Raw genomic sequence first — 25,983 nt, forward strand, 5'->3', positions numbered from 1 at the left:
TATCCCCGCGTAACGCTATCACAACCGTCGTCCCGCCTTATTCCGCCTACGCCGGTAATATAAATAACAATGGTATCGTTATATACCCGGTATCGTACTGAGGGGTTTTGCCTGTACCGAATTTAAAATTTTGGAGCCCTCGCCATTGGTACAGTGAAGAATCTATTGCATTAATAAAATATATATTAACTCTCGTGGCTAGGACATAGCTCGTAAAAATACACAAAATTCAATTCTTAAAATATTCACTTCTTACTAAAACGAGGCCCATAAGCTCTCAGACCCTTGGGAGAGAATTCGTTGGTTAATAAGGAGCAGTATGCCCGCCCGTGCGCGTAGTGCACGCACCAACGGTCTCCCGAGGGTCTGATTTATGAAATAATATGTTTCGACTGATTCCAGCGCCTCCCGCGCTTCCACCACTAGTCCGTTCATGTCCTCCCTTAGTAGCCGTACTACTACCGATATAAGGTCCGTAACATTTTTAGTGTAATATTACGATGATCTGACGTTTGACGATATCGTTAAGCACCTACTAACAATATCGGTATAACCAATAGAGAATTTGTATGAGAAAGAGCCCTATTTGGCCCGTAAGGTAGATGTCTTAAGCCCTTTCAAGTATTAAATCCCCGTTTTTCCTGCTTATTTACCCTACATGTGGCTTTTAATATAAGAATACTATTGGTATTACGATGCGTTCAGCCGAGCAAACGGTATCGTATTAAAGAGATTTAACTGTATCATAGCTACATAGGCTTCAATTATAAGTAGTCTAGGCATCTACTCCAGCGGAGATGTACAGTATCGTTAATCCATAGAGACGGAAGGGTCACGTATAGAACTAGATCACTTGGCCGTGTCCTGACGCTTCCATGCTCGTAAAGTCCGTCAACTCAGTGTTTAGCAATTGGGGGTATGTGGATTATATATTGTGTGTAGACTACCAGACTCATAGAGACAACGCTAAACTCATGGGAACAACTCATTCTCCAAATTACATGACGATACAACAGGAGTTTTGTTTCTTTGCCTGTGATCAAACAATAAATGTTAGCTTGTACATCTCGCAGAATATCAATCTAAAAATTACCCGCATACCTGTGTATAGAACATCTTACTCTGCGCACTCAACCCATCGGACTTGGCCACCAAACTATCAATCTTCTCGCCCCGCTCCAGGACACTTTCGATGGTCTTGTGCAACACAATCTTGGTCTCGTCCAGTTCTTTCTGGATCTTCATGATACTGTCCGCCTGCTGCGGGTCCTGGTATTTCACAATGTACTCTTTGAGTTCGGGGAAAGGCAGTTCGGCGTTTGAGTTGGCCCATTGGCTTCGGGGGTATTTAGCGAGGAATTCATCAACGACTTTTGAAAGCAGCTGGTGTGCTACTAGTGCTGGGTACCTGCTTCAGGTGAGCTTGTTGTGTACATGGCATCGGTGTAGTTGGTATTCCTACTCATGATCCGATATGATGATTCCAGCAACACCTTCGGTTCGGCCGTAGGCGTGGAATGTGTAAGCTGAAAGCGCATCTGGTCAGCTCTTCTGAGAATATAACCGGGGGGAGACGGAGAGGTAAATAGTCGTACATTGCTCCTCCACATCCTGGCGTTGTCCGGGCTTTGTCCGCTCTGCAACGGTCTTCGAGAAAAGCGACATGAATTCGCCGACGCTTGACTTGGTGAAGCGCGAGTATGAAGACAGGTCACGCTCCGAGCAAAGCTCCACCGCGGGCTTCTGCTCGTTCTTGAGGATCTGAAGATGCGGTCAGCAATGTTGAGACATGTACGGGGATGGGAGAGGCCTACACCGATGTAGAGGATCTTCATTATAATGTATTGGATGCGTAGGAGTGGAGAGTGATATGGCGTGAAGTCGTATATATGGGAGTACTCGGGACTTTAAGTAGGCGCCTGGAAGCTGTGGTGTTGAGTCGTGTGGTGGCGGTGCTGTGCTGTGCTGAGGGCTGGCTTGACTAGAGCCCGTTATCGATAAGAAAGAGAGTCAGATTCCGCACCAAAATTTCACCTGAGAATAGCAATAATGTAGTAATGAGCATACTCGGCTCCTACTAATCTGTAGTACACCCTTTAGAGTCACTACTCCCTTCCTGGGAACTACCTCGGTCATTTGAGGCCGCCATATTCCGCCTCGATATCCTTACCACACAAGAAAAACACCCGTCTATCAAACGACAGAAATGTCCCCTTCACTCGACAATGCGCAGTCACAATGGCTTGCCCAGCTTACGGCTATGCGGGAGGCCATCGCTGAACTCAAGATACCAACAGATAGCGAGAATGCGCACACTTACGGGCAAGACATCGTTCTAGATGATGATGAGCTATCTGGAACAGGTAGCGGGGATGATATTTGGGACCTTATAAGTGACGAATGGGAGGATGAATATAGCAGTGATCATCTGGATGAGGTCGATGGAGTAGGCCTTGCACAGAACGTCTACGACCAAACATGGCTAAGCCGGAAATGTGACACTATTGCACAGAAGAGCTCTGGACTGAATGGACCAGCATTGCAAGAGCAGATAATGGTAGTTCTGGCCTCAGACAGCAATGGTATACAGCTCTAGTGGGCTTATGCAAATGGTACGAAGCTTACTGAGTTACAGATGAAGAGCTACAAATGATACTGGCCGATATTGTAGGATATGAGGAACTCGACACAGTAGCTGACTTAATCAAACATCGCCGTGAGGTTACTAGATCTTCCAGCGTAGATGCTGAGGAAAATGGCGTAGTTGGCCGTCTACAAACTAGACAGGAGAGAGAAGAAGCCCTTCGTCGCCAAGATCACGAGCATAAGCATGCTGCTCTCGGACCCAGTCTCAATCGAGATGGACCGCAATATCCTCACGTTTATAGAACCCATGAAGCCGGTAATAAGCTGTCAGCGCATGGGAGGGCATATACTCTACCAGTAGGGAGCACGCATCGTGATGAAGAGGTATTATTAACCATAATTTATGATTGCTTCAAGTGCTAAATCAAATGCAGAAATATGAAGAACATATCATCCCAGCGGCTCGAGTCGGGACTCTTGGAACTGGTCGGAAGTTAATCGAAATCAAAGAAATGGATGGTCTTTGTCAAAGAACTTTGAAAGGATACAAGTCCTTAAATCGCATGCAGAGTCTGGTCTACCCGGTTGCCTACGGAACGAGTGAAAACATGCTGATTTGTGCCCCCACTGGTGCTGTGAGTGACAAATTCCATGTACTAAGATTATTTAGGATTAATATCGTAAACAGGGTAAAACTGATGCAGCGATGCTCACGATCCTGAATACAATCAGCAAGAACATTATGCCGAACCCTTCTGATGAGCCACAAGCTGAAGAATTTACGGTGTTGAGCGAAGGCTTCAAGATCATCTATGTGGCTCCAATGAAAGCTCTTGCAGCAGAGATAACCGAGAAACTTGGAAAGAGACTGGCCTGGCTCGGAATCCAAGTTCGTGAACTCACTGGAGACATGCATCTTACCAAGGCGGAAATAGTCCAGACTCAAATTATTGTAACGACTCCTGAGAAATGGGATGTAGTGACAAGAAAAGGCACTGGCGATACTGAGCTTGTTCAAAAGGTCCGTCTACTTATTATTGACGAAGTCCATATGCTGCACGATGAGCGAGGCGCTGTGCTAGAGTCTTTGGTTGCCCGAACAGAACGCCAAGTGGAAAGCACTCAGTCTCTAATCCGCATTGTTGGCCTCTCTGCAACACTACCAAATTATGTCGACGTAGCCGATTTCTTGAAAGTTAACAAAATGGCTGGGCTGTTTTACTTCGACGCATCGTTCCGCCCTGTTCCACTCGAACAACATTTTATCGGAGTGAAAGGGAACCCGAAATCAGCAAAATCAAGAGAGAATCTGGAAGAAGTCGCTTTCGAAAAAGTGACCGATATGCTCCGTTTGGGACATCAGGTTATGGTTTTTGTACATTCCAGAAAAGACACTGTTAAAACAGCTAGGACATTATTCGAAAAGGCCACGGAAAACCAGTGTACAGACTTGTTCGATCCAGCTTCTCACCCAAATTACGATCTTGCCTTACGGGATATGAGAACCTCCAAAGGCCGAGAGCTTCGCGAACTTTTGCCGAAAGGCATGGGAACTCATCACGCTGGCATGCCCCGATCAGATAGGAATCTTATCGAGCGCCTATTTGCTGAAGGTATATTGAAGGTACTCTGCTGTACGGCAACGCTAGCTTGGGGAGTCAATCTACCGGCTGCTGCTGTGATCATTAAAGGAACACAGATGTACAGCGCTCAGGAGGGCAAGTTTGTTGATGTAGGAATCCTGGATGTCTTACAGATCTTCGGTCGAGCAGGTAGGCCGCAATTTCAAGATACGGGCATTGGGTTTATCTGCACCACTCACGACAAGCTCGATCACTACTTGAAAGCGGTCACACAACAGCAGCCCATAGAATCCAGATTTTCGCGGAAGCTTGTGGACAACTTGAATGCAGAAATATCTCTAGGCACCGTCACTTCCATTCCCGAGGCCGTTCAATGGGTTGGATACTCGTATCTATTTGTCCGTATGCAGCGAAACCCTCTTGGATATGGCATCGACTGGAAGGAAAAAAACGACGACCCGCAGCTTGTACAGCGGCGGAGGAACCTGGTTATCGACGCCGCCAGGGTACTGCAGCAAAGCCAGATGATCATATTCAATGAGGTGACCGAAGAGCTACGAGCGAAGGATGTTGGTCGAATTGCTAGCGAGTTCTACGTCTTGCAGACTAGTATTGAAATCTTCAACACTATGATGAGACCGCGTGCCACAGAAGCTGATGTCCTCAAAATGATCAGTATGAGCGGGGAGTTTGACAACATTCAGTTTCGCGATACCGAAGAGAAAGAGCTCACACGACTAGTCGAGGAAGACTATGTACCCTGCCAAATTGGAGGGGATCTGGGTACGCCGCATGCCAAAACTAATGTTCTTCTCCAGTCACATATCTCAAGGGCGCGACTCGAGGACTATACCCTTGTTTCTGACACAGCATATGTAGCACAAAATGCTACTCGTATATGCCGCGCCCTCTTCATGATTGCTCTTAACAGGCATTGGGGTCATCAGTGTCTTGTCCTTATTTCTCTATGTAAATCTATCGAACGTCAGATCTGGGCTTACCAACATCCATTTCACCAATTCGATCTTCCGCAGCCGGTACTGAGAAATCTTGACGAAAAGGGCGCTGTATCATCTATCGAAGCATTACGCGAGATGGATGCCGCAGAGATAGGCCAGTTGGTTCACAACCACAAAATGGGCACTATCATTACTAAATTATTGGCCAATTTCCCTACCTTGAGCATAGAAGCTGAAATTGCTCCTCTGAACCGAGATGTCCTCCGTATTCGCCTATATGTCACTCCAGACTTCACCTGGAATGATCGGTATCACGGGAACTCGGAATCTTACTGGATTTGGGTGGAAAATTCGGAAACCTCAGAAATTTACCACCATGAATTTTTCATCCTCTCGAGAAAGAAGCTTTTCGATGACCACGAGCTTAATTTCACCATCCCGCTGACTGACCCATTGCCATCGCAGATATACGTTCGAGCGGTATCTGACTGCTGGCTTGGAGCCGAAACAGTTCATCCAATTTCGTTCCAGCACTTGATCAGACCAGATACTGAGAGCGTTTATACTGATCTCCTTAATCTACAACCTTTACCCATCTCAGCGCTGAAGAATCCTCTGTTGGAAGAGATATATGGCAAGCGTTTTCAGTACTTCAACCCCATGCAGACACAGATCTTTCATTGCATGTACCATACTCCTGCAAACGTATTGCTTGGCTCGCCTACTGGAAGTGGTAAAACGGTTGCTGCTGAGTTAGCAATGTGGTGGGCCTTCCGGGAAAATCCAGGGTCAAAGATCGTATACATTGCGCCAATGAAGGCTCTGGTCCGCGAACGAGTGCAAGATTGGGGCCGACGTCTCACAGGCCCCATGGGCCTGAAACTCGTTGAGTTGACTGGAGACAATACTCCCGACACGCGAACAATTCGAGATGCAGATATCATTATTACAACCCCAGAGAAGTGGGATGGCATTAGCCGTAGCTGGCAAACTCGTGGCTACGTCCGGCAGGTCAGCCTGGTCATCATTGACGAAATTCATCTCCTCGGCGGCGACCGAGGCCCGATTCTAGAAATCATTGTGTCGAGAATGAACTACATCGCGTCTCAAAAGAAAGGCTCCGTACGACTTGTGGGCATGTCAACTGCCTGTGCAAATGCTACCGATTTGGGAAATTGGCTTGGTGTGAAGGAGGGATTGTTCAACTTTCGGCATTCCGTCAGACCCGTACCACTGGAAATCTTTATCGATGGTTTCCCGGAGCAGCGAGGTTTCTGCCCGTTCATGCAGTCTATGAACCGACCCACATTCCTTGCCATTAAGTCGCACTCACCCGACAAGCCAGTTATTGTCTTCGTTGCGTCACGAAGGCAGACTCGACTTACTGCAAGGGATTTGATCAACTTCTGCGGCATGGAGGACAACCCTAGACGTTTCGTGCGTATGCCCGAAGATGACCTTGCGCTTAATCTCTCTCGGGTAAAGGATGAGGCTCTTCGTGAAGCTTTGAGCTTTGGGATCGGGCTACATCACGCAGGTCTCGTGGAGTCTGACCGTCAGCTGGCGGAAGAGCTTTTTAGCAACAATAAGATCCAGATCCTGGTAGCTACAAGTACACTCGCCTGGGGAGTCAATTTACCAGCGCATCTTGTTGTCGTGAAAGGCACTCAATTTTTTGACGCCAAAATTGAAGGTTACAGGGACATGGATTTAACAGACGTCCTCCAAATGCTTGGGCGCGCTGGGCGTCCACAGTTTGACTCTTCTGGTATCGCTCGAATCTTCACACAAGACTCGAAGAAGGCTTTCTATAAGCACTTCCTCCATACTGGATTTCCAGTCGAATCTTCCCTGCATAAAGTCTTGGATAACCATTTGGGTGCCGAAATCTCTGCGGAGACCGTCACTTCTAAACAAGATGCTCTCGATTATCTCACCTGGACTTTCTTCTTCCGCAGACTGCATAAGAATCCGTCATACTATGGACTTGAAATCTCTGCCGAGGAGCACAGCACCATGGCTGCGCAAGCCATGGCGAACGACTACATGGTAGAATTGGTGGATAAATCATTGAATGAGTTGGCAGAATCAGGTTGTGTGACTGTCCATCTAAATGGAAACGTTAACCCAACTCCGCTCGGAAAGATTATGAGCTATTACTATCTTTCGCACAAGACGATTCGGCATCTAATCAAGCATGCCAAACCTAATGCTACGTTTGCAGACGCCCTCTCATGGATGTGCTGCGCAACAGAATATGACGAGCTGCCAGTTCGCCATAATGAAGACCTCATCAATGCCGAGCTGTCACATAATCTGCCGCTTAAAGCGGATTCGTTTGGTCTGCCAATGTGGGATCCCCACGTTAAGGCTTTCTTACTCCTCCAGGCCCATTTCTCGCGCATTACTTTACCGATTTCTGATTACGTAGGCGACCTGAATTCAGTGCTGGACCAGAGCATCCGTATTATCCAGGCGTCTATTGATGTTTTGACAGAGCTAGGATTCGATACAAGTTGCAATATGATGATTACGCTTATGCAGTGCATCAAGTCTGCCCGCTGGCCTGATGATGGCCCATTGTCTATACTCCCCGGTGTAGACGTTGATTTAGAGAAAAAGAGAATTTCAGACTCTAAAACAGAACCGAAATCCCTCGTCGATGCCGCTACGACTCCTCGGAAAGTGCTTGAGAAGGCAGCAAGTCTTCTTGGCGTCTCACAAGCTAGACTTCCTCTTTTCTTCGAAACTATTAATGCAATACCGAATCTCGTCGTCAGCGTTTCGGAGATTAGCACCCTAGGACTTACAGTGAACATTTCGAGGAAAAATATGCCTCTGGAGCGCGACTTCCGGAGGTACCCTCCACGCCTTTCCGGGCCGCAAACAAAGCACGACGATAGGAAGCATACCCAACACTTTCCCAAGCTGCAGAAGGAGCATGAGTATAGAATGTATGCTCCATATTTTCCAAAGCCGCAGACGGAGGGCTTCTTCGTTATCGTGTCGTGCCCTTTGAAAGATGAGATTATCGCTTTAAAGAGAGTAGGATGGCAGGTGCCTAGACATGAGAAGGGCGCAGCATCAAGCAGGCTGAGTGCCCGAGCAGTAGTCAAGTTGCCAGAGAGTGATGAGGATAAGGTACTAGATGTGGCAGTAGTAAGCGATGGGTATATCGGAATGGTATGGAGGGTGCATGGAGTTGAAGTACCGAAGCCCCCACTTGTAGTGGACGATGGAGGCAAAAAGCCACTCTCTGAATGATGATATTTGGGTCCATTTCATGGTTAGCATATATCATCTGAGTCAATACTCCTACGAAACCTGATGCACACCTAAATATCTGGATTAAAGCCCTTGAGGCGCTCCGGCTGACCTTGGCAATTTTCCCAGCCATTAAAAAATTCGCGATGTGGGAGTCAGTCTTGACAATCATTGCTTCAAAGCCAGGACGCCATTACAGACATGATGCTTGTAAAATTCCAATTGTTTGGTTCTCGGTGTATCAACATACCGGACTGATCTCATTCGCGTAATCTCATCCTGGCTTGATTCCTGGTTTGACAGGCATGGAGGCGGGGTAAATTTTGCGGGGTACCTGCAGCTTGAGGCTATCTAAAGATCTACCCATCACCACTTTTCGTAGCCTGTCCGAAGCAGAAATTTTTCTCGTATATATATCTCGAGATAATGCTTCCCAAGCTCCACTTTAGTAACCTAAAATATTTTTCCGCCCTGCTAATCGATTAGCATTGCAATTGATGGCTAGGTTTATGCTGCTAACGTTTGTCCTGTGCGTTTGTACCGTACCCTAGATTATCTATATTAGCAATCGAATAACTTCGCCATGGACACTAATTTTTGGGTGAGCTCGCCTTCACTATATTAGGAACAATGATCTTGCCCCTTTGCTTTCTAATTGTTCATTTATGGTCAGGCTTCATTACTGCGCAAATTACAACAGGCCCTATTATAAATCTCGGATATACGCGTTATGAAGGAATATATAATAAAAGCGTAGGGTGCGTAGCATATCCAAGCTTTTGGAGGAGATTCGACGAAGGTCACGGTTTACGGCGGAAGTGCCGGAGGAGGCTCGGTGACTGGGCAAATGATTATGTATGGAGAAGTTTTAACCCTCCTTTCAGGGCGGCAGTTGCTGAATACCCTTGGTGGCAATCGTATTCCAATGATTCCCTCCTCGAAATCCAATATTCGGGCCTGCTCTCCGCCACAAACAGCACCAATCTAGCCTGCTTCCGCTCATTGCCAGAAGATACCCTTGATACCGCTTCGCAGACTATATATACCAAAGTTTATGTGGATGGCCTTTACAAATATGGCAGTTTTTATTACGGACCATCTATCGATGGTGATAACAATGCGCGACCTTCCTTCCAACGAATTTAAACAGGGCCACTTCACGAAAGTGCCTTTACTCCTCGGCCGCGACAGCTACGAGGGATACGCTTTCTCTAATACATTGGAGAACACCACAGCCGAAGAAAATGCAGATCTCCAACCGTTTTTCCTATTCGCCAAGCAAAGTTTCTTTTAGCAGGCTTTTTGAGTTGTATCCCTGAGAAGCCTTCAACTCGATGTTGTTGCAAAGGCAAACATGGCTTGGAGATTTCATCATTAATTGCCTGACATACTATATAGCGATTGCACTGAGTGATTGGAAGTTGATCTTTAGTGCTGGAAGTCAATAACATGGAGCTAGACATTTCATAATTTTCAACATATCTTACGGGGGTGGTCTCTTAATCCTGATTCCCAAATGTGCTCTAGGAGGGTTTGCTGACTCTTACTTGACAGAATCCCCAGGTCAAAATGGTTACCCTTGCATCCATTACCAAAGATTGGATGCTGTCATTCACCACTCATCTCGATCCGAACGTAGTCGCGTACTCAGGGGTGCGGAAGCCTTATTGGCCTCAATATCAAGCGGCTGTCAGCGCAACTTCAACGTGGTCGACGTGAATTGTACTCGGATCTCCATAGTAGGTGACTTTGATGTGAGCGCGTAGTGTGACTTTTGGCATGGGATGAGCTATATTGTGCGAAATTGAAAGAGTGAGAGAGTGGGACGTTAGTGGGGCCTCTAATGACAGGAGGAAACTTGAGTAGAAAATTTAAGAGTTACACTAGCAATCCGACAAAGGGCAATGAGATATTGTGATTTTGGTAGTAGTAGTAAGAGAGTGGTAATACTAATTTAGTAATTGCTTGAGTGTCTAGCGTTGAACGATCTACACATGACGTGAATTATCATTGCGCTTTGCAAAGCTAGAAGGCTAGTCCTTAAAACAATATAGATTCATTATCCTCTGGTATTGAACGCCATTGACCGCTCAAAGCCTTCGTCCATATTTAACCGGATCGTAGGTTAGCTGAAACCATGCCAGACGCCTCATTCAATTATGGATTTTTTTCTTCGCCCCTTGTGCGCCCTTGCTCACCCACAGTCCATTTTTCGATTTGAGCTCTGCTGTCTCCTGGCAAACTCGGCCACTCACATTGGCAGGTGCATTGCTTACACTTCTCACACTTCAACATCGGCGTTCCCTCCTCTTTCCGGCCATGATGCCATACCCACTCCTCTCCTTCGCAATCTTTCTCCCCTTGCTCTCGCGGCCTCGACGTGCTTTTTTGGGTTTACATGCTTTGGGTTTACATGCTTCTGCAAACACAGCCGGACCCACAAGTTTGCCAAATCTAGCTTCTGGTAACAGAACTGTCTAACCGTCTTCGTCTAGTTCCTCCGGTTTGATGCGCTCAAAGTTGGTGTTGAGGACGCGTACTTCGGTATCTATTTCGCGGCCCTGCTTCATAGTAGGCAATGCGGTCGGCGAAATCGGAGCGAGTTGTTCGCAGCACCAGCAGAGGTGGGCGTGGCCGAGGCTGAGGAATTGCGGGAGGTCAACTCTAAAGAATTTGAGGACAGGATTCGATTTATGAGCGGAATCGCTGACTTTGGTTCTAGAAGGGAGTATTAGTAGAGAAGGCGCTATCTCGTGGTTCACGCTTGTGGCGTTCATGGGTAGGGCGGGAGGTGAGTGAAGACACGGATTCCTAATGATTTGCGTTTGGAGAATGAGGCTCGAGAGTTCGTTGACATGTTGGGAGCGTGGGCGAGGGCGTGGATGAGATATTCTGGGCTAGAGAAGTGTCCAGGGGGGAAGAAATGAGGAATATGAAAGAGGAAGAAGACACTGGGGGAGATGTGCTGAGAATATGAGACTTGGTAAGAGGAGGCATGATAGAGAGAGGAGAGGAGGTTGAGGGGGATGCGCAATCCTTTCGAGCCGAGGTTGTGAGCTGCGGCGAGACCTTCCTGGGGGTTGAAAGAGCACGCAATGTAGCCATAGCCGCGAGATTTTGTACAATATTTGGTATAGCGACGGGTGGTTTCGCTTTGGGAGATGTCGGAGGGTTGAGTCGATTAGGGGTTAGAGCTACTGGATTTGGCGCGAGCGGAGGAGACAGTTCTCGAGAATTTAAGAATACTGAAAGTGGGAAAAATCTTGACTCGTTTCGCCTGTAGTCCGGTGTTTCTAGCTGCCTTTGAAACACCTTACGCTGGATCAGGCAAGGCTGAGGAGGCTCAGGCAAGCGGATCGGTACCCCTTAATTTCCTTCTTCACTAGAGATCATTGAAAGAGGCTCTGGTCGACCGGACACATCACTCGAAGGTGGCGGTGAGGTCCTGCCACACTCTTTTGGAGTGTTCCTGCGTTGAGTTGATACTGACTATCGTGTTGACTCGGCCTTACTTCTCAAGCACGGACTGGCTAGTGTCTAGGCCGATCTGGCTTGAAGGTAGCGAAGTGATGTTCGCGAAAATATCATCGAATACGCCGTATCGAGGAAGCTTGACCTTGGCCCTGCTGTTCCTTCCGCCTCTCTTTCCACGACGACGGGCAGTGGATGTTTTTGGGGGTGGAATGAAATCGAAAGCCCATTTCGTGTGGGTAGGCTGTTGATCAGGCTGGGCAAGGATACTGAAGCGGGTTTCTAAACAAAGTTAGACATTATGATGAGATGAGTACCAGATGATCAGCCATTCGGTTTGGACTTCCGGGCGCTGGTGGAATGGAAACTAGGAGTATCGCCTTGGCCGTTGGATTCCCAAATACCATATTCGCGGCACCCGGCTGGTTTGGCTAGCTTGATAGAGGAGCGTCCTTGATTCATGCAGATCTTTTCCGTGTTTGTGTGATGGTTGTGTCGATGAGGCATTTTTCGTCTCCAGAAAGTTGTTCGTAACAACTTAGGTGATAGGAAGAATATTAAGAGCCAGTGTCAGGGTTAGGATATTGCGGTTGGTAGTTGTAGAACATGGAAGAGAACGAACCGACATGATTAGGAGGAGTGAAGTTTTCAAGGGCGGTTCTTTTGATTGCGCCCTGTAATTTCCTTGAGAAATCATGAGGACGGCGCCTATACTTGAGAGGTGGCAGGAAGGAAGGAGTCTCAAGGTGGTCAGCAGAACTCAAGAATTGGTCCTGCCGAAGCAAAAACTTGATCGCATTGGAGGAGATGATCCAAAGAAAGCGCTGAGCTCTTTTTTTGGGTGTCATTGGTTGACACTGTATCCATTGTATTGCGCTCGAAGGAATAAAAGAAAATATCATAACGAAATTATAGATTGAGACGTTAGACTGATACTTTCCCTAGAGTAATACTCATGTCTGAGATTGCAGAGTTTCCGAGTTAGTGATCAGAGACGTCGTTTTGCTAAGAGTTTTACACACTCCGAAGCCGTCAATATTATTCATCACAATATTTAAATGCTCAGTCACTATGTGGAAGGGTTTACGGCTCCCGATAGTTTTGCTCTACTTCATAACCGTGGAAGAGTACTGTAGGTATGACTGTGACTAAAGGTGCGCCCAGGTGCTGCTGCTTTCAGCCTCGAAATACATGTTAGCAGGGAAAAAGCTGCTATGACACAAGCGAACCATTCGACTTCTTCGCATGCATCCCCACATCAACCTCCGCTGCCTCACAGTCACTCTCCAGCCACCAGCCTGAAAACCTCCCAACAAGGCGCTCCAGGATAATTGATAACTCCTACCTCTGGCGCAATTATCTTGGAGACGCTGCCTCCTAATACTGCCTACTTGTCCCACTCAACATGACACCCTACACCGCTGAGTCGGCTCGTCCTACGCAAAGCAAACCTAATAGACCTATTCCCATCATACCTCGCATTGTTCCGGCCGTTCCATTAACTCTCTCTAGAGCTCCACGTTCAAGTAGACCGATCACTCCGGAGGGCAGTGGCCCTGCTGGGACGGCACAAGATGTACCAGAAGTCCATCAGCCGACAAACCAAATACCCCCAGAGGAACACAACTTAACAGAAGGTCACGACCCACTCACACCTGACTCAAAGGCTTCGGTTCTGAGCCGTGATGAACACGGAGATAAGACACCAGAGAGTTCTTCTGTCGGCGTATCTGATGCCATCGTGGAGGAGACTGAGGATACCCGAGGTCAGTGTAAATGGTTTTACATCACTCCTTCGACCTCAGAAAAATTGAGGCTGGGATTGGAGAAGCGTCAGTAAGCTAATTACTTTCTCCTTGGAGCAGACGATTCAATTTCAGATCCGAGCTGTGAACCTGCAGATGAAGTTGCTCCGCAGAGCCAGCAGGAAACAGTACTAGAGCCTACAAACCAACCTTCGACTTCCTTGTATCCCTCAGAAAAGCCACCTACTCCAACTTCGGCAACCTCATCATCTATACCATCTTTTCAGCCTCCAAATACCGTCACAATGCATCATCCACGGCCCATTGCCAATAGCATAGTGTTTGGAGGCTATCCGGATTCCTCCAACTCATCCCCGGTACCCCCAGCTGGAATGATAGCATATCCTCCACCACCTCCACCCGGCTTTATGACTGGGAACTTTGGACCACCGCCATTCTTCGCGCCTGGCCATTCCCATCATATCTCTGACCCCAATGGACACACCCTCTATTCTCCCATGGTAATGCCACCACCTGCTGCATTTGGGTTCAGGAGAGACCATCCTCCACTACTCATGGGACAGTCACAACGGTGGTATCCATCTGGGGCGCATATTCCTTACCAAGTGCCGCATCCAGAGGTTTTTTCCCCCCGTCGCGGACCAGGGTACGTTAATGAGAGTGCGCAAGGCTCTAGATCGCCCTCGCAAGCCTCCGCTAAGACGCAGGATGGGGACGCAAAGTTATCCACTGGTGACCATGTGTCCGGGGCTGTCTCAGCCACACGCCCGGAGCCCGTTCGTGATTTCCGTGTTCCCCAGCTTCAGAACGGGAGCTTGCCGCCCCCAGCAACGTCTGTGAAGCCTGACGACTCTGTTGTTGAACTTGCCAATCACCTGTCTTCTCAGTTCGGAAAAAGAGAATTCGCGGACTATATCCTTGAAGTTTCACATACGGACGCTGGCATCATATTCTCTATACCCGTTCATGGCGTTATTGTGACTAGAAGCCCAACGCTTGCAAGTGCCATCGTTGCTTCTAATACTATGCCTGCCGAGGAAGCACTGAAAATTGTCCGAGTGTCTTCACGGGATAAATTCATCAATGGTCTAGCGTTCACGGAGGCTCTGAAGTATCTCTATGGAGGAGCTCTTCTAACATTTATTGACCTCGTGGAAGGCCTCCAACCATTTGATAACAGCTTGGAAGATGTAGAGCCATTTAGCGTACCTCGCCAGCGTATGGACCAAGCTCTAAGCTATGCCGCAGCAGGGTTCTTTCTTCAGCTCCCTAGTATTACAGCTCGCGGTATTGAGAATGCGAAGAGGCTCTTAAGATGGGATACCGTAGAGCATGCGTTAGCCTTCGCGCTTGATGGTGGACTGAACCCCTTCTGGGGTGAATTTGGAGAACGTAGACAAAGCATCTCGAGTGCCAGCAATTCACCACACTCTGGCTCTGCTCATTTCACTTCACCGACGTATGAGGCATATAGTACATCTCTTCTCCGGGATGTGATCGAATTTATTGCATACAATTTCCCTATCCGATTCCCTCTCAACACGGCTGTTCATCAGCTCTCCGACAACCCGCTACTCCCTACTTTGGTTGACCCAAGACCTCCGACACATAATCCTCGTCTTAACAAGATTCAGTTCGGAGACGTTCCCATACGAGATACTTCTCGCCCTAGTTTTGTTACGAACTTGCTCTCCAGTATCCTGCTCTCGCTTCCGTTCCACGTCTTGCAAAGTTTATTTTCCCACTATGGTCTCGGTGGACGGTTAGGATGGCCTGCAGTTGTCAACATCATGCAGGCTGTTGTTGAAGAACGCGAAAACCGCCGCAAAAAGGCGCTTAAGAGCTATAGCAAGGCAGGAGGACTGCCAGGGTCAGACGATCGACTTTTAGAAAACCTCTTTTGGGAGGAGCGTGTTGAGTCATCTAGTCAATATGGCTCTGGTTCCTCCTTGGTAAGGTCGAGGATGGGCTCGGCTGCATCTCTAACTGAGAATGGAGATTTAATCACTTCATAGTTGATGAGGCGTGTTATCTATTGGAGCGAGGTTGCTTAGAGAAGGCTTTCACGAGGCGATCTTGGCTGGATTTTTTCTTTGGCGAGGTGTGTCTTCCACAAGCATTCTTATAAGAGATCCGTACGTCGGAGGGCTGACGTTTGACAATTTTGCAACAAAACCCTTTCTAATATCCATTGGGGAGGGCTGGACTGCGCTGATTTCGTAAAGGACATTTCAGGTAGGTGGGTTTCTGGTGATACCATGACTGAAATTTAGGGCATTTGCATAGCGGGTTGGCTGGCGTTTTAGCGTGAAAAGCACAGAGGGCATAGTGCGTCGGATACCTATGAAGATTTTAACGGTTGCGCATTATCATGCCTTATTCCTTTTCCACGGGCAGCGGAGGTTTATTGAAAAGGGTAGTAATCGCGGTATGATAGAAGGTTTTGTAAGTAGAGTAATTGCGTCAACTTGGGGTGTGGTTGATTTCTAAACATGCAGATGTTGCGTGCTTGGGCGTCTCTAACGGTGCAACTATGTAACCATTACCTGGGCTGAAACCACCGTATTCCGCAGCTTGATGGCTCTGACATCGTACTGGTATAGATGCCTATGGTGTGCCACAGGTGGATACGGAGGCGATCGACATAACACACCCTTCCAACAACCACGCGGATGGGATTACCACAGAACTGGCCTTGGGAGATTTGCCTTTCTTGGTAATCTAGCGATCAGCCTACACCATGTTTCGATCCCGATAGTAATCGTTTAGCAGGGCCATGCCTACTTCGGTCTGGCTTAAGGCTAGCGGAAATCATTAATCATCATGTGCGAGAAAAAGCCGACTCATTGATCGGATATTCGGCTTCGCTCTAGGGTGGATCGCGAGGCGGTGGAGTCCGTTATTTTCGAGGGCCGCGAGAGTGCCAGTCAATGGCTTGCTTGGCTTGCTTGCCTTTTAGAGCCTCTATATCCCCTCTTTTATTTCAGTCCATTGCTCCATTTCTATCTTTCTACCACGAACCTTCACCTACCTTTCTGATCTTCTTTGTTCGCACTAAGACATTTCACCCAAGCTTTCCCGGCCCGCTTTTAAGCTTCTTCGCTGGCGGCATAAGCGAAACGAGGGGAACCACGCCAGAGCCCTGCCCCAATCATGGGTCGTCCTGAGACTGACGAACCCCGGCGATCTGGTTCGACAGTTTCCGCTAGAGACCCTTCCGTCGATGACGAGAAGGAGGTCGGATTGCCTGCAGAATCCATCAAGAGCAGTCAAGCTGCCGAAGATGATTCTGATCCCGTACCCGCAGCCGCCGCGGAGCTTGAGCCCGTTACCACTAAGGCTCATTCGGTCAATCACGTTGATTCTATCCCAAACGGCGGCTTGATAGCTTGGCTGCAAGTCCTTGGCTCTTTCTTCATCTTTTTCAACTCTTGGTCAGTTTTTATCTCTTGTCCCTCGCCTTATTCGGTTCTGCAGTGGATTGTCATGGCTGCGTCCTGAATCACAGCCAACCAGGCTTTTGCACTAAATATCATCCCGAAGCGTCGCTAACACCACCTTATAGGGGCATCATCAACACCTTTGGAAGTTATCAGACATTCTACGAGACCGAATTACTTCGCAGCTCCACCCCATCCGCTATATCATGGATCGGCTCCCTCCAAGCATTTCTTCTCATGCTAGTAGGTGCTTTGACCGGCCCCGTCTACGATGCAGGCTACTTCCGTGAACTTCTGATCGGCGGTTCTTTTCTTGTGGTCCTGGGCCAAATGATGTTGAGCCTTTGTAAAGAATATTGGCAGGTTCTCCTTGCCCAGGCGTTCTGCATTGGTGCTGGAACCGGAGCACTTTTCGTTCCCAGTGTTGCTATTCTGTCTACTTATTTTACAACAAAAATCGCATCTGCCACAGGCCTTGCAGCATCGGGGAGCAGTTTAGGTAAGTTCTCTTCTTCGACTGTCGTTTGGAGTTCATGTTGTGCTAACGCAGTGGTCCCAGGCGGTGTAATCTATCCAATCGTGTTTCACAGGCTCCAGCCTCAGATCGGCTTTGGCTGGACCACACGTGTGATCGGCTTTATAATTCTTGCTACTTTATTTATACCGAATACTGTCATGAAGGTCCGTGTTCTTCCAGCACAACGGCGTGCTCTGCTCGATCTCCCTGCGTTTAAAGAAATACCATACACGCTCTTCGTAGCGGGAGCTTTCATCGGCTTCATGGGGCTGTACATGCCTTTCTTCTACATCCAATTATACGCTATTCGGGGAGGAATCACCGACACCAACTTGGCCTTTTACCTTTTGCCCATTCTCAACTCTGCCTCCATCTTTGGACGTATTGTGCCGAACTTCGTGGCCGACAAAGTTGGTCCGTTCAACGTCATTGTGCCTTGCGCCATCATTTCCGGTATACTCTGCTTCTGCCTCATCCCGATCCCCTCGGTTGCCGCTCTGATCGTACTCTGCGTGCTTTTCGGCTTCTTCTCTGGAAGTTTCGTCTCGCTTCCTCCAAAAATCATAGTGGTCCTCTCTTTACGTAATCGTGGCAAAATTGGCACTCGTTTAGGCATGTGCTTTGCTGTTGTGTCGGTAGGCATGCTAATAGGTGCACCCATCGGCGGTGTTATTCTCGACGCGCACGGCTTCACATCCGTCTCATGCTAATAGGTGCACCCATCGGCGGTGTTATTCTCGACGCGCACGGCTTCACATCCGTCTCATGCTAATAGGTGCACCCATCGGCGGTGTTATTCTCGACGCGCACGGCTTCACATCCGTCTGGGTTTTCGGCGGTGTCCTGATGGTTACTGGAGGCATTATAATGGGTCTTTCTCGAGGTTTCAAAGTCGGCTGGAGCTTAGCTGTGAAGGGCTGAATAAGGGGTTCGAGCTTGATGTAGCGGACTAGATACTGCGCAGCGGCTTCCACGCGGATTCATTGGCCCTAAAAGGTCGCTGAAATGGCCCTCCCACTACACGCAACTCTCCGCTTTTCCGAGGTAAGCCTCTGCTAGGCTTTTCGTGAAGAATGTGGCCCTGTTCGGATATTCTTTAGTTGATTGGAGTGATTCTGGTCTTCTGAGAGACCTGAGAGAGGAAACGGCTAGGAAGAGTAGAGATTTTAGGGCCGGCGGATGGGTGTGGCCAGAGTACTCCTAACATCTCCCCTGAATGTTCATCATGTACGATACGAATGGACCGAGAATTTAACGTAATATACTGCTCTAAAAACCATCGCGAGTAGATGTTTCTTTATAAATTGAGGGAGTGCGCATCAATGTTTCCACAGGATCGCTTTAGTCCCATTCATAGCGTAAGTCCGACCGTGCGGCTTTTTTTAAGGTGATGTGATGCACGGGCCCAGGGGAACACTTTAATTTGGTGCCGGGGCGGTGAAGAATTGCCATGGTGACCCGAGATTCTCCCGTCCATCGTAATGTTTACCGAAACACCAAAACAATTCTCTTTTCATACCCGCCAAGCAGTCAACCAACAGCAGACCTTGGACGTGGATCCTGAAGAAAGCCGGCAAAAATGGCTACACCGTTGTCACCACTTCCTTCTCATGTTGTCAACTCCATCACTACCGACGAAGACGACATTACCTGGCACGACCCGCCCAGCTCGCCTTTCATTGATTATGTCGCAAGCGATCAGGAAAATATTGCGCCGCTCGACATAGCCACGACCCCGACAAAACCTTTAGCGGCGGAGGAGAGTATACCAATTTCTGCGACCAAACATTCGTCTCCTGTGAAGGGCTTGGGACTCGGGCGGAGAGTTTCGCCGGTCAAAGCGTTTCCAAAGGAACAATTAGTAGAAGAGAGCGAGGATGTAACGCTGCAGCGTACATTCCAGGAGAGAACCTCCCCAAAGAAGGTGTCTCCTATGAAAGATTTGAGAGTCAGTCAGCCAGAACTTGAGCTGTCAAACTCCATGCAGAATCGCATGTCGCCGTCGAAGATTTCCCAAGCCGAACTCCCAGCAGCAGAACACTCAGAGCCGACTTTACGTGAAAACGAGGGTTTGACAGTCGCAATGAAAATATTCGAAGAGACCCGCAGTGAAAGTCATCATGAGAATCACCATATAACCCGAACAGACAGTCATCCTGAAAGCCACGACCCAATTTTTGAAGATTCAGAGTTCAATCCGGATGCTACGTCCATGACCGTTGATGATACATGTTTTAGCACATTCTCCGAGATACCGAATATGGATATGACGAAGTTTGCTTTAACGAGGAATAGCCCTACGAAGCATTCGATGCTGGAACAGGTACGTCTCTGGCTGTGACTTTGTTCAGGCCCACCAGAAATCTGGCTGACTTGAAGACAAAGGCATTGGCTACACCGCGTGCGAGGGGTCAAATGACTCCAGGTACCGCTCGGAGACACCACGATCGAACACCTTCCCCTACGCCTCGCCGTCATAGCAAGACATCGATAGCAGACAACGATACCACAAATCTTCTCCTTGACTTTACCCAGCAGATCGAGGCATTCTCAACAGCAACGCGTCGATCTCCCACACGCGGTCGTCAATCTCCTACCAAATCATCCACAGAGCCCAACCTTCTCTCTTACATCCAAAACCAACGTTCCCCAGCCAAAACCAGCTTTGTGCCCTCCACACCAGCTGAAAAGCAGCATCTCCTCAACCTACTTGATTTCGAGCTTCCACCCCCGCCAACACCCCGCTCCATCCCGACAATCACAATCCGAGAGCTGGAATCGCTGAAGTCCTCCTACCAGTCCCAAATATCCTCCCTCACCGCCTCCCTTTCGGGCAAAGAAGCCGAAGTCGAGAGCCTAATCAAAGCCGTCAACAACGCCGAGCGCCGCGTCGGCGAAGCCCAGGAAGCCATGCGCGAAGAGCGGTCCGCGCGCGAGCACGCCGAGAGCCAGAAAGCGGAGTGGGAGAAGAAGGGCACGGAGGTCGAGGAGGTCCTGCGCAGTATCAAGAAGGAGGTGATGCGGAGCGATCAGGAGCGCGAAGACATTCTGCGCCGACTCGAGGAGGCCGAACGTCGTGCTGAGGAGGCAGAAGTTCGTGCCTCGGATGCGGAGACGAGGGCGATCGAGGCTGAGGGCAAGTGCGTCGATACGACGGTGTTTGTTGAGGCTGAGGGGGATGGCAAGGATAACGCGGCAGGCCCGAGGTACACAGCTGAAGAAGTGCAGAAGCAGATTGATGAGAAAGTGGCGACGCTGTGCAGGGAGCTGCACGTTGTTTATAAGAAGAAACATGAGACAAAAGTTGCGGCGCTCAAGAAATCCTACGAAGCGAAGGCGGAGAAGAAGACGGTGGAGCTGCAGAAATCGATCAAGGAGTTGACGAAGCAGGTCGAGGAGCTCCAGGCTGGAAGGGATGCAGCGTTCTCAAAGGTCTTGCCTGCGGATCTTCACCCTAGCTCGACAGTAGCATCGACGGCCAAGGATCTGAAACGCTTGGAAGAACAGCAAGCGGAGATTGAAGAACAGAGAGCGCGGCTTGCAGGCATGNCCGAGGAAGTGAAAGCTGTGCGGCTTGAGCATACCCAGCTTCTCAAGGAGCTTGAGCTTGAGCGGGTAGAGAAGGGCGAGTTGGTCGCGGCGGCGGAGCAGATGCTTGCGCTGCAGATGGAGCTTCAGGCTAATGTGGCAGCGCAGGAGGATTTGAGGAAGAGTGTTGGTGCTGGTAACGCGAGGCCCAGCGGACTTAGAGGGCCTGGGTTTGCTGGTGGGCTGAGCAGGAGTGCGAATGGGATTGGTGGCAAGAGCAGAATTATGAGTAACATTGAGAGAATGGGAGGACGGGGAGCACAGCCTGAGTAAAAGGCACTGTAAGGTTTTGGATGAGGCATTGGAGTTCATTTGGAGTTCCGGAGGCTTTGTAATTTATGGCCAGTCCTATCGTTTGGATAACGAGGTATTAACTCTCCAGAAGGGTGGAAATTATGTGCAGGAGATGTATTTGAAATGAAATCTATGAACTCGATTTTGGCTTTGAGATGGCCAGTCTTCGGCGCCGTCACCGACGTTGCTGTCCGGACCGGTCCCAAGCACTTCGCTAGCTAGGAGTCGGAGCATGCACCATTACGCCTTCAACCGTGATGGGCGGAGACTAAAATCGAGACCATCGACGGCAGATGCGGAGAAAATGCGGATCCCGTGAGTTTTTAGAGTCAACAGCTTAAAGCACAAATAGTAGCCGCTCCGCTGCTTCTTTCTTCAACCTTCAAGCGGCTCGAACCCTGATCATACGCCTTTCCCTGTTGCCAATTGTGCTCTAGCCAGCCTGTGCAGCGACGTTGCTGAATGGAGCGTCAAGTAAGCATTGTAACTCGCTTGCAACTTCAGTGGCCAACCTAGGACCAGACGTTACACTGATCAACTCTACATTCATTCCGAAGCATAACTTGAATGTCACCTCCTCGAGTACACCGAACGCCATTCCATTATGTCGGGTCTGCGGAACTGTGGCTTATGGCAGCAATGAGACAATACATATGGAAATCTAGCTACCAGATGCGGACGAATACAATGGGAAATTCTTGGCGATTGGCAATGCCACCTCCCAGAGATATCCCAGGACAGCTAATATTCCGCATGTAACAGTGGCATGGCTGGCATCATAGAAACGTGGGATCTGATGGAGCATCTCAACCCTGGGTTTGCCGTCGCAGGCAATGATTCCGGCCACCTTGCTTCACTAAACAATGGCGGCGGCGGCGCACCGGGAGTGTAATCTTCCATATCTCCATAACACAGATCAAGTTCTAGCCTGGATCCACAACTCGGTCGCGCTGTTCACGCCACCAGCTAAGAGCGCTGTCGGATGGTATTATGGAATCTGGCCGGGGAAGAACCATTATTACCGTTGCTCCACCGGTGGAACCTAAGGATTTGCGCTGACCTAGTTCTGGCCAGAATTGTTTGACGGAATTGTGGCAGGAAGTCCGGGAAACTGGCATAGTCATCTTGCGTTAAGTTTCTTGTGGAGTTTCTTGTGGAATGCGCTGAAGACCAAGGTAGAGTTAATCGTATATGGGAGTTACGGGGGATGCTTTAACTAATTTTCGGATAGGGATCTTTGTTTCTGGACCAGTCAGCTTTAGAATTGATCACAGAGACTGTAATGGATGAATGCAATGCCTTGGGTGGCGTCAAGAATCGCCTAATTGAGAATCCGTTAGAGTGTAGATTCGATATTTTAAACCTGGCCTACGAGACGTCTGCTTCAGACACGAAATGCCTTACAGCTGCTTAGGTCGGGGCTGCTTAGGCCGTTTACGCTAGCCCAAAAGACCTCTAGACAGGCCAGAATGCTTACCCTAGCTTCTCATTTGGTTCATAAACCTAGTGGATAATGCAAGAGGAAACCCTTGCGAACGCTTTTGCCGTCCCTATTTTGCAAAATCTTGTCTTTGACAACCTCACCTATGACGCAGCTGCATTCAATTAGCGATCTGATATTGATGCAGTCGTAAAAAGAGCTGGGACGCTGATTGATGGTATTGACGCTGATTTGAGTGCTTTCAGAGACCGCGGAGGTAAGATGCTTGTGACACAGGATGAGTAAGCCAAGAGGACGAGAAAACTCTGTCCGTGGTCGCAAACAGGAGAGTATGTAGGCGGTGACGTGGATTCATGGACGTCATATAAATGCAGGTGAAGTAACTAAACGCAGCGATCTCTTTCAGCTGCTGCAGTGCTCGATATAAAGGCCGTATGGTTTGTCATGGTGATGACCGCGATGGCGTTCACGTACGTTGGGGATATTTACGGGCGTAATCCCCCAGCGAGTTGGTTGCCGAAAGCAGTATGGATTGACGTAATAAGCAACTCGTCAGTGAAGCTTGTTACGCAAGCTAAGGATTTTATTCGTCCATGCTCCCCTTGCGCCTCCACCATGCTCCAACTAAGCCTTCCTGCGAGTTTAGCATCGATTCCCACAGCTCCGCCCAGGGTCCTGCCTCGACCCATAATGTGTATAAAGACAATCTGTCTCGGCCATGTCGATGCTCCACTCCATTACCACATTCTCAATTCTCCTATTAAAAACGTCCCTATCCTCAATATCTTAAAATGAGTCGCCTTGTTAAATTGGTCGGATCGGGCATCGGTCTCGCAGCAGAAGCGTATCATGCCAGAAAGTCCCCTTCTCCTTCAATCGCTGTATCACCAGCTGCTGGCCCTAGTCGTGACGCTCCTGTGTTCTCGGATGCTCCCCCACAATACGCCGAACTTCCTACGGACCAAGCCGATGAACTGATTGCGAGAGGCCAAGCTGTGCCCGCTGAAAAAGAGAAAGCCCACATGGATGGTGGCTCAGATATTTCGGATAGTGATGAGGAGGACGATGAAGAAGCCTGGGAGCTCGATGAGGCCGCTGAAGAGGCCGATCCTCCATCTTACGCCGAGACCACGCAGCAGGAGACTAACGACGAGCTTGCACGAGCCCTAGGCCGACTTCCTCCTCCGAATCCTTCTCAAAGATTACCATGTCCAGTGATCATCCCACAACGACGGCCAAAAAACAAAGCGAGAGGGTTTGTCCGGGCATATGCTCCAGTGCTGGAGGACTGCGGCATCGACCAAGCAACATTCCTGACATTCCTCAAGTCCTTTCATCAATCTAGCAAGGTAAACCTCATATTTTTCCTTCAAATTTAAATTGCTAACATCTCCAGGCCTCTCCAATTTTGGACGTAATCTTCATTGGCGCTGCCATTGCAGGACTGGCACCGTCCGTCGCGGCCATGGTCGCCTCTACTATCGTCCAAGTTGCCGCTGGAACTGCCAAGGAAATCCAAAGCCGCAAGCGCGCGAACTCATTCCTAGATGACATGAACCAGAAACTTTTCATGCCCCGTGGATTGTACTGCTTGGTTATGTCCTTCAAGCCCGACGCTGCCCGGCCTGTATCCGGCGGACAGGTTAATGTAAACGACATGATAGCTAAATACAGCCAACCTGTACAATCCGGTTTCAAGAACACTATGGCAGGGCTGCGGGTCTCGAGCGGGAAGACCTATGGTGAAATCGAGATGCCAGAGTCGGCGCCTCTCATCTTCCCAGCTTTGGACCAAGCAGCGATAAATCCGGATGCGAACAAACTCAAGAAAAGCCAAAATTTTGTCGCGGATTACTTCGACAGACGCGCTCAGGCTACTTATGTAAGTTCTATCCTTCCCTAATATAGGGATGTGCTTGAGATCCTGGATACCAGGTATCTAGAGTGGTGTATTAGTGGGTCTGAGCTAACAAATTAAAAAGGCACGCGAAAATCCGAATTCATCACTCGCCTCGGCTCCCTCGCCCCAATTTGCTTCCAGATTCAGCGACCCCAACCACCCCGCTAACAGTGGCTCCATCATCTCACTCGTAACTGGTGGCGCAATCAACCCACGCGGACGAAAGCAGCGACGGCGGGAGAGGCGTTCTGGCCTAACCGACGTAGCCAGAGAGTATGGAAGGAGGCCGAGAAGACAACGTGGCGAGCGCGGAGGACCGGTGAAGACGGTGAAGAGGATGATGCAGCAGGACGTGCTATACTTGATGGTTGTCAATATGCCGACAGACAGAGAGTTTGAGATTGCCAGATCAACACTTCAGGCGCAGGGCGCGGCATAACGCAAAATGTTTGAGATACCCTTTTGAATAGCTTGGGATATGGGACTTCTTTGCTTCTCTTCTTTTCAGTTCCTACGGATGCATAATTATGTGTTATCTGTTATGAAAACTTAGATTTTATAGAACATTGCATGAAAAGAAGTTTTCGGCTTCCTAGAAGCACAAAAAGTTATCTTCGTATTAAATAGTGCTTTGTTTATGTCAAGAATTCAACGTCTTCCACCTCTACTAAACGTCTTAACGCTTAGATAGTGTAGCTGTCTAAGCTGTGACGTGGTGAACGGGAAATAATTCTAGGAGGTAGGCGCGCTGGGAACCCCAAGATACTAGGGATAATTGGGGATGGGAAGTTATTTAAGAATTTGGAAAAGTGATAGGAGGATAAACGTTAGAGCCGACGTAACATAGCCAAAAAGTTGGGAAATCCACCACTCATAACGATGAATTCATTTGAACCACATTTTCTTGCACTTTCCATCCTCCCAAGCTTCTCCTGTCCATGATTCCGCGCACGTAGGACTCACCTATCAACTGCTAGTACGACCCATCTCGTTGAATAACTAACGGCACTTTCCCATCCTTGGACACTGCGATCCAGTCCCCGGGTTGCGCGTGCGAGATGCCAACCTAACATATCCGTTCCTCGTGGGGACAATCCGTCGGTAATTCGAAAGCACTGATTGCGGGGGAAAGCCATTCCTCTGAAGCTTTGACGGCGTGAGCCCGAGTACCTGC

General features: G+C 48.8%; 8 protein-coding genes across 8 annotated transcripts; 6 read left to right on the forward strand and 2 right to left on the reverse strand.

Annotated features, from left to right (window-relative positions):
- Positions 1-615: 615 nt before the first annotated feature.
- Positions 616-2,045, reverse strand: K441DRAFT_657725 (snare-like protein). The gene is made up of 5 exons (XM_067648230.1): positions 1,815-2,045; positions 1,596-1,761; positions 1,463-1,526; positions 1,102-1,408; positions 616-1,033 (listed from the first exon to the last, which is right to left on the reverse strand). The coding sequence occupies exons 1-5, from the start codon at positions 1,833-1,835 to the stop codon at positions 998-1,000; spliced, it is 594 nt and encodes a 197-aa protein (XP_067505798.1). The 5' UTR covers positions 1,836-2,045; the 3' UTR covers positions 616-997.
- A 161-nt stretch (positions 2,046-2,206) lies between these two features.
- K441DRAFT_676193 (Sec63-domain-containing protein) lies at positions 2,207-8,392 on the forward strand (the record flags this gene model as incomplete). The annotated part of the gene is made up of 4 exons (XM_067650928.1): positions 2,207-2,582; positions 2,636-2,970; positions 3,021-3,221; positions 3,275-8,392. The coding sequence occupies 4 exons, from the start codon at positions 2,207-2,209 to the stop codon at positions 8,390-8,392; spliced, it is 6,030 nt and encodes a 2,009-aa protein (XP_067505799.1).
- Positions 8,393-9,454: 1,062 nt separating this feature from the next.
- On the forward strand, positions 9,455-9,777 carry K441DRAFT_657726 (uncharacterized protein). Its single transcript, XM_067648231.1, has one exon. The coding sequence runs from the start codon at positions 9,468-9,470 to the stop codon at positions 9,684-9,686; it is 219 nt and encodes a 72-aa protein (XP_067505800.1). The 5' UTR covers positions 9,455-9,467; the 3' UTR covers positions 9,687-9,777.
- Positions 9,778-10,869: 1,092 nt separating this feature from the next.
- K441DRAFT_676194 (uncharacterized protein) lies at positions 10,870-12,370 on the reverse strand (the record flags this gene model as incomplete). Its single annotated transcript, XM_067650929.1, has 3 exons — positions 10,870-11,110; positions 11,905-12,145; positions 12,268-12,370. 3 exons carry the CDS (start codon positions 12,368-12,370, stop codon positions 10,870-10,872), a joined length of 585 nt encoding a protein of 194 aa, XP_067505801.1.
- A 737-nt stretch (positions 12,371-13,107) lies between these two features.
- Positions 13,108-15,925, forward strand: K441DRAFT_59086 (uncharacterized protein). Its single transcript, XM_067644819.1, has 2 exons — positions 13,108-13,629; positions 13,729-15,925. Exons 1-2 carry the CDS (start codon positions 13,269-13,271, stop codon positions 15,642-15,644), a joined length of 2,277 nt encoding a protein of 758 aa, XP_067505802.1. The 5' UTR covers positions 13,108-13,268; the 3' UTR covers positions 15,645-15,925.
- A 647-nt stretch (positions 15,926-16,572) lies between these two features.
- K441DRAFT_657729 (MFS general substrate transporter) lies at positions 16,573-18,892 on the forward strand. Its single transcript, XM_067648232.1, has 4 exons — positions 16,573-17,063; positions 17,195-17,568; positions 17,629-18,268; positions 18,393-18,892. The coding sequence occupies exons 1-4, from the start codon at positions 16,783-16,785 to the stop codon at positions 18,505-18,507; spliced, it is 1,410 nt and encodes a 469-aa protein (XP_067505803.1). The 5' UTR covers positions 16,573-16,782; the 3' UTR covers positions 18,508-18,892.
- A 220-nt stretch (positions 18,893-19,112) lies between these two features.
- Positions 19,113-21,594, forward strand: K441DRAFT_657730 (uncharacterized protein). Its single transcript, XM_067648233.1, has 2 exons — positions 19,113-19,909; positions 19,972-21,594. The coding sequence occupies exons 1-2, from the start codon at positions 19,166-19,168 to the stop codon at positions 21,445-21,447; spliced, it is 2,220 nt and encodes a 739-aa protein (XP_067505804.1). The 5' UTR covers positions 19,113-19,165; the 3' UTR covers positions 21,448-21,594.
- Positions 21,595-23,556: 1,962 nt separating this feature from the next.
- K441DRAFT_633550 (uncharacterized protein) lies at positions 23,557-25,675 on the forward strand. The gene is made up of 3 exons (XM_067646377.1): positions 23,557-24,258; positions 24,306-24,791; positions 24,892-25,675. Exons 1-3 carry the CDS (start codon positions 23,701-23,703, stop codon positions 25,246-25,248), a joined length of 1,401 nt encoding a protein of 466 aa, XP_067505805.1. The 5' UTR covers positions 23,557-23,700; the 3' UTR covers positions 25,249-25,675.
- Positions 25,676-25,983: the final 308 nt, after the last annotated feature.

Source organism: Cenococcum geophilum, assembly GCF_001692895.1.
Source record: "Cenococcum geophilum 1.58 unplaced genomic scaffold K441scaffold_14, whole genome shotgun sequence".
NCBI classification, from domain to species: Eukaryota; Fungi; Ascomycota; class Dothideomycetes; order Gloniales; family Gloniaceae; genus Cenococcum; species Cenococcum geophilum.